A 6,167-nucleotide genomic window follows, 5' to 3' on the forward strand; every position below is an offset into this window, starting at 1 on the left:
TAGCTGCGACCAGGGTCAGGGTTATGACCAGGGCTGTATAAATATTGATAGAACCTATAAAAATGTTATTTTTAATTAAAATTTACGACATGAATTTTATTTAAAAACAATATTTTATAGGATTTATCAATTTTAATGCAGCCCCGCCTGGGTTTATGACTGGGGCTGCATAATATTAATAGATCCTATAAAAGTATTGTTTTTGATTATAACTCATATCATAAATTTTAATTAAAAATAACATTTTTATAGGATCTATCAATATTTATGCAGCCCTGGTCATAAACCTGGCCCGGGTCGCGGCTATGTGTTATCAAACCTAGCCCCGGCCATAGCCCCGGTCGCTTACTACAAGGTTGCTTTTTTTTTTTTTTTTTTTTTTGTGTTACATAATATGAATTAAGGGAATGGAAAAAATACTGCTTGAACCTGGGCAGTGACCATTTTTTGGTGGGGGGGGATGTGTATGTTGAAATATTTGTGTATTTTGAACCACATTTGCATCTCCTAAAAAAAAAAAAGGTCCTTACTTTTTAAGGTATTTTAGGACTTCCAGATTCTGGTAGTGGTGGTGGGATGCATTCCCCATCCCCCCCTCCCTCCCTGTTGATCTGTTATTGAACCTTGGGTCTAGCAAAGTTGCAATGGAATAATGCTTAATTAGTTTAATGCTCCTGAGATGACTTTCTAATTGCAATTTTCATTGCTAGCATTTTTGTAATCATGTCATCATCTTTACTTGGAGCTTCAAGTGATTTAATTATAGTTGTAACAATAGGGATGCAAGCACTGATGCAAGAATCTCTTCCAAAAAGCTGTTTAGTGGCTTCTTCAAAAATATGCAATATTTTAACTTTTTCAAACATTCTAATCTTGCTGTAAAAAGTCAATGCCAGAGGATGGCAACAAACAGAGGATTGTGGTGATAATTTTAGGTATAAGAACTAAAATTCCTGTAGCATATAAAAAGTCATGTTTTGTTGTCCAGTTTTTTTGTTTTTCTTACTGTTTGTAGAGCTCTGTATAAAACCATAGTTGCATGTCAAGAATAACCATTTCAAAAATGGACTTAAGCAATGTTTGTTCTTTTACTGAGCTGGATTCAATTTTTGTGCTGGTTTCAAACCAGATGGGCATAGATTGAAGTATTTGCCTTTTAGATCTGATGTTGAAAATAGGAGTTATTTATTTTTATTTTCTTTGGAAATAAAATAATCTTTTTTAAAACATTTGAGAGTTTTAGCATTGCAGAAGCACAGGTGGTTTTGGTAATAATTAGATGAGTTTTCAGATGAGACAAAAAATTCACAAGCCAGCCGTAATTTGTTACAGAAGAGAGATCAAGTATAAGAGTGTCAGCATAAGAAAAGTGTCAAGCTAAACGAGATGAAACAGAACAATTTGTGTTGAATACGTGAACTTTAAATGTCTTTGCCTATTGTGATGGTGACCAAAATTATTTGTTATATTTAGTTCTCTGGATACTATTGCTAAGAACTTTAGTTTTTAAATAACCTAAAATAAACTAAAAACAGTTTTAAAAAATTTTAGTTTTTTAAGAAAAATTCTTTGATATTACTTAAAAATTACCCTTATTAATTTTCTAAGATTTTTATTGTCTTCTTGTTTTTATTAATAATGTTTTCCAAATGTACTGTCCAGGGGAAACCACCGAGATCCCATAAAATAAATTCATAAAAAAGCATTACTGTGCAAAAAAAATTAATTATACTGTTTCTAACGCAGTTGGATGTAGGCCTATGAGTTTATACTTTGTAAAAAAAATGGATCAAAGATGTACATCCTATTTTACCATGTTCTGGTATTCCAAAATAATGCAAAAAAACATTTATTTAATAACTTGTCACTGATTACAATAAGCAGTACACTTGATTTGTTTCAAACATAAGGAATTAAGTTCTTACAAAAAATATGAAAACGATACAATTTTGTTTATAGCAACAAGCAAACACATGCTCTATTTTATTTTGGAGCAATAAATGTAATAAAAATATTTTTTGTGAATTAAGGAAATATATATATTAAATGCATGTTAATCTTATTTTTTTGCTGCCTTTTTTTAGGCCACTTTGTAACTGCTTATGTTTTTATGTCAAGCTTATCGGTGGTATAATAAGCTGATGGACACAAGTCTAACCTTAAAAATACAATTATGATTCTTAAATTAAATCATAACAAAAACTGAAAAAATCAGCAAAGCTCTATTTGATAAATCTATCAAACAGAAAGATTTGTGCAAACATATAACACCTACAAATTAATGCATGAAACATTAGTTTAGTATAAATATTATATTTAAAGAAACGAAATAAATAAATGTGAATAAATGGCATTAGTGACATAATTTAGTAACAATTATTAAAATTAATTTAGTATAAAACTTTTAAATAAAAAAAATAATATTACCATGATTAGAATTTCTCAACACGTAAACCAACTTCTTTTTTCAATTATTTCTAAAATCAACGTAAAATAATCAGATTGCATTGTGTGCAGTAATAAATTTATTTTATAGCAGCATTAAAATAAAAAATTTTAATATAATTAATTCTTAAATTATCAGTATAAGAATTCACTCATATGCAATCATAAAAATCTATACATAAACTTGTCAGTGATGTAATGAAGCTTCTGCTCAACCTAAAAGACCTTTAGAAGCCTTTGAGGAAAGGTAAAATTTGTAATATCTACAACAAGTGTATATTTGAATAGCAGACTTATAAAGACAGTCAGAATGTTTATGGTGCAGATTACACCATGAACCAGGCATAAGGAACAACAAAGATTCATTTTTTCCTACTATCTTCCTAAATTCTTTGGCAATCAATCAAGCAACAACATGTAAATCTGATTTATAATAAATAATTCTTTCTATGATATAAATAAAAAAATCTCAATTTCCTAATATTTTAATATAGTTGTTTTATAATTTATTAACATAACATCATTATTTTAATAATTTAATTAACTGCTCAGAAAAAAGTATACTAGACTTTTAGATCAAAATTTGTAAACAATTTAGCCTCTTGAATTTTGATTAGCTTAAATGGCTCTGATATTTTAAACCTAATGTTTTTCGTACATTGTGTTTATTTATTTAATATAGACATTGCAGGCAACATTTTATTGGTGGGTACCAAAGTTCTGAATGTGGTGTTTAAAATTTAGGCCATTAGTTCCTATAAATTAAAGTTATTAAAAATAATTTATTCTTTACACTTTGGATTTGGAAATAGACCACAACACTGTTTACCTTTTAAACTAAGATTTCTTTACAGTAAGTTTAGGTATAATTTTGCAAAATTAATTGTAATAAAAAATTTACTTTAACAATTATTAAGTTGTTCAAAATAAATATGAGTTATTAATTCACGATACCAATTTTTGTGTGTTGTAGAAACTGAGTTTACGAATTGGTTCATAATTTTAAAAGGGAACCCCTTCCTTTTATAAGAACACTTGATTTAAGTAGTTTTAAAATCTTTGTTAAATATGCCAGCTGGAATAATTTATGCCACTGTGATGAATGTGACGTCAGATGTCTGATCACTGATTTATTGAATAGAACTTTGCTTTGGAAGACCTAAATTTATCGCATTAAGTTTATTACTTACTTAACCAACATATTAAGCATAAAAAACCATTTAAGTTACGAATATGTTACGCACAGATAGTAAAATTGCAAATACTAAAGATTTGGTCAAATCCTAAAATAACCCAGTTGGAAATCGTCTAGCGACATTCGTAACGATAAAGACAGCGATTTGGCGACGAAGATCGCTAGCCAGATATATTAAAGACTAGTGAGCTATAACAGTTAGCGACCAGCTAATTTTTATAGCTTATACAAGCTAGTAACTAACTATGAATTATTTTTTAAAGTTAAAGTTAAAGCTGAATAATTTGGCATTAAATATGTAGGCCAAATTATTTAGCTCTAATTTGGCTTACATTAAATATGTACATTTAAAAATGATTTTAAAAGATAGTAAAATACATAAAAAAAAAAATAATAAACATTTTTTAAGTATTACTTTTTAGTTTTTTTATTTCCTTCCGACTTTTAAACTTTTAAAACTTTTAAAACTTTTAAAACTTTCAAAAGTTTTAAAAGTTTTAAAGTTTTAAAAGTTTTAAACTTTTAAAACTTTTAAAACTTTTAAACTTTTAAAATTTTAAAAGTTTTAAAAGTTTTAAACTTTTAAAAATAAATGGCAAAAAATTTCAAAATATAGCAAATAAAACAATTATAATAGATAAAAAAGTGTTTGCAACAAGCATTAGCTTATTATAATTTGGAATATAAAATGTTAACCGGAATCACTCCACGAGTCAATAATGTTAAGTTTTCTTGTTTTTCTAGCAGGACTATCTCTGCACATTAAAAAAAAATTTCACTTTTTTGATGCAAAATATCTACCTTTTGGTATTTTCAAATGTTTCGCAATTGTCTTCACGATGATCCTGTTGAAGTAAAAATGGGCTGTAGAAAAAAAACTTAGACAAGTATTTTTATACTATTTTGTTAGAACATTTAAGAACTCTTTTTGTAGAATACACTAACATATTCAACACACTCACATGTGTGTTGTGTGTGTCAAATATATTAGTAAATAAATTCACGCATAAAAATATTTGTGTCAAATATGTTAGAAAAGATAAATATGTTAGTAAAGATAAAGCCCCATGCTAATGATTTTTGCGATTTTCAATTTGAATTTTCAATATATTACAAATCTAGACGAGAGATAAATAGCATCGGCTCATTTTCAGTCTAGTATTGCGTGATTAAGTCCAAATCGATCCTTTCCTTGACTGTTTCACTTTGAGATCAAAATGCAGTAATTAACTTTTATTTGATTCACACTTTTATTTTCATTAATTTAATTAATAGTATGAATTATATAAATTTTAATAAAAATCACAATATTTTTTATTCTTGACATGTTTCGTAGTCTTACTACATTTTCAAAAGATTTAATTTACAATTAAAATTCTGGTAAATAAATTCAAAAACTGAAGACAATACAGAGAAAAAATTATTTGATTTAATATTTTGTCTTGGCTTTTTAACATTTTATATATACATATATATATATATATATATATATGTATATATATATATATATATATATATATATATATATATATATATATATATATATATATATATATATATATATATATATATATATATATATATATATATATATATATATATATATATATATATATACTTAAATTTATTTACCAGAGTTTCAATTGTAAATTAAAGCTTTTGAAATGTAGACTACGAAACATGTCAAGAATAAAAAATATTGTGAGTTTTATTAAAATTTTTACAAATTTATTGCTAATGCGATGTTCGAAAAAAAAAAATGAATAAAAGATTTACGTGACTGGGGCAAAAAGAAGACTATTATTGTCTCAAGGACGTAAAATAAGATATTATTTTACGTCCTTGGTTGTCTAAACACTAAGCCCCGTAATATATACCGTAAGATACATAGCTTTTAAAAAAAACCGTGTAACATAAAATAAAATTTACTAAAAATATAATTAAATAGGGATTAAAAATCAAAACCAAAAACAAAATAAAAAAACAAAAAAAACAACAACTTTGTTTTGAAAATTTTTATTTTTATTTCCTTTTTTTTCTATTAGTTGTCTTAGTTTTTTGCTTGATTTATTAATTTGTTGCTTCTTTCTTTTTTCGCTCTTTTGTTACTTTTTTGAAGGTTTTTGTAATTTTAAATATCAGTTAAATTTTTGATATTTTAAACTTCAGTTAAATTTCTGGTTTAAAATTTTGTGGCCCCTGTTGAAGGCTTCAAATTTTTTTAAGCGAGAAGAATGGAGTAAATTTTAAAAATGTAACAACTTCTTTATCAATAGCTAAAAAATTTTATTTTTATTTAATTTTTTTTTATAATAATTTATCTTTCAACATTATATTTTTCAAAAGTTCACTCGGACGCTCTTGAACAACTTGGCCTTCTGACACTTTACCAGTGTGACCGTGGGACTGATAAAAGTTGATAATAAATGTAAAAATCAAACTTTTTTTTCATTGTATTTATTTTTCATTTCATCCACAAAGTTTAAACTTTTTTGCAATAAATACCTGTTTGTAAATGCAGTTTTGT

The 6,167-nt window shown here is 26.1% G+C and overlaps 1 protein-coding gene across 1 annotated transcript in view; it reads right to left on the reverse strand.

The window, feature by feature from the left end:
• Positions 1-3,507, reverse strand: part of LOC100207182 (meiotic nuclear division protein 1 homolog) — a 17,357-nt gene extending 13,850 nt beyond the window's left edge. The window contains exons 1-2 of the mRNA XM_065807796.1: positions 3,400-3,507; positions 2,428-2,477 (exon numbers count right to left, since the gene is read on the reverse strand). Of these exons, the coding sequence (XP_065663868.1) occupies positions 2,428-2,430 (3 nt within the window). The 5' untranslated portion in view covers positions 2,431-2,477; positions 3,400-3,507. The remainder of the gene's footprint in view (positions 1-2,427; positions 2,478-3,399) is intronic.
• Between the last annotated feature and the right edge of the window lie 2,660 nt (positions 3,508-6,167).

The sequence above is a fragment of the Hydra vulgaris genome, chromosome 10 (genome assembly GCF_038396675.1).
Source record: "Hydra vulgaris chromosome 10, alternate assembly HydraT2T_AEP".
NCBI lineage: Eukaryota > Metazoa > Cnidaria > Hydrozoa > Anthoathecata > Hydridae > Hydra > Hydra vulgaris.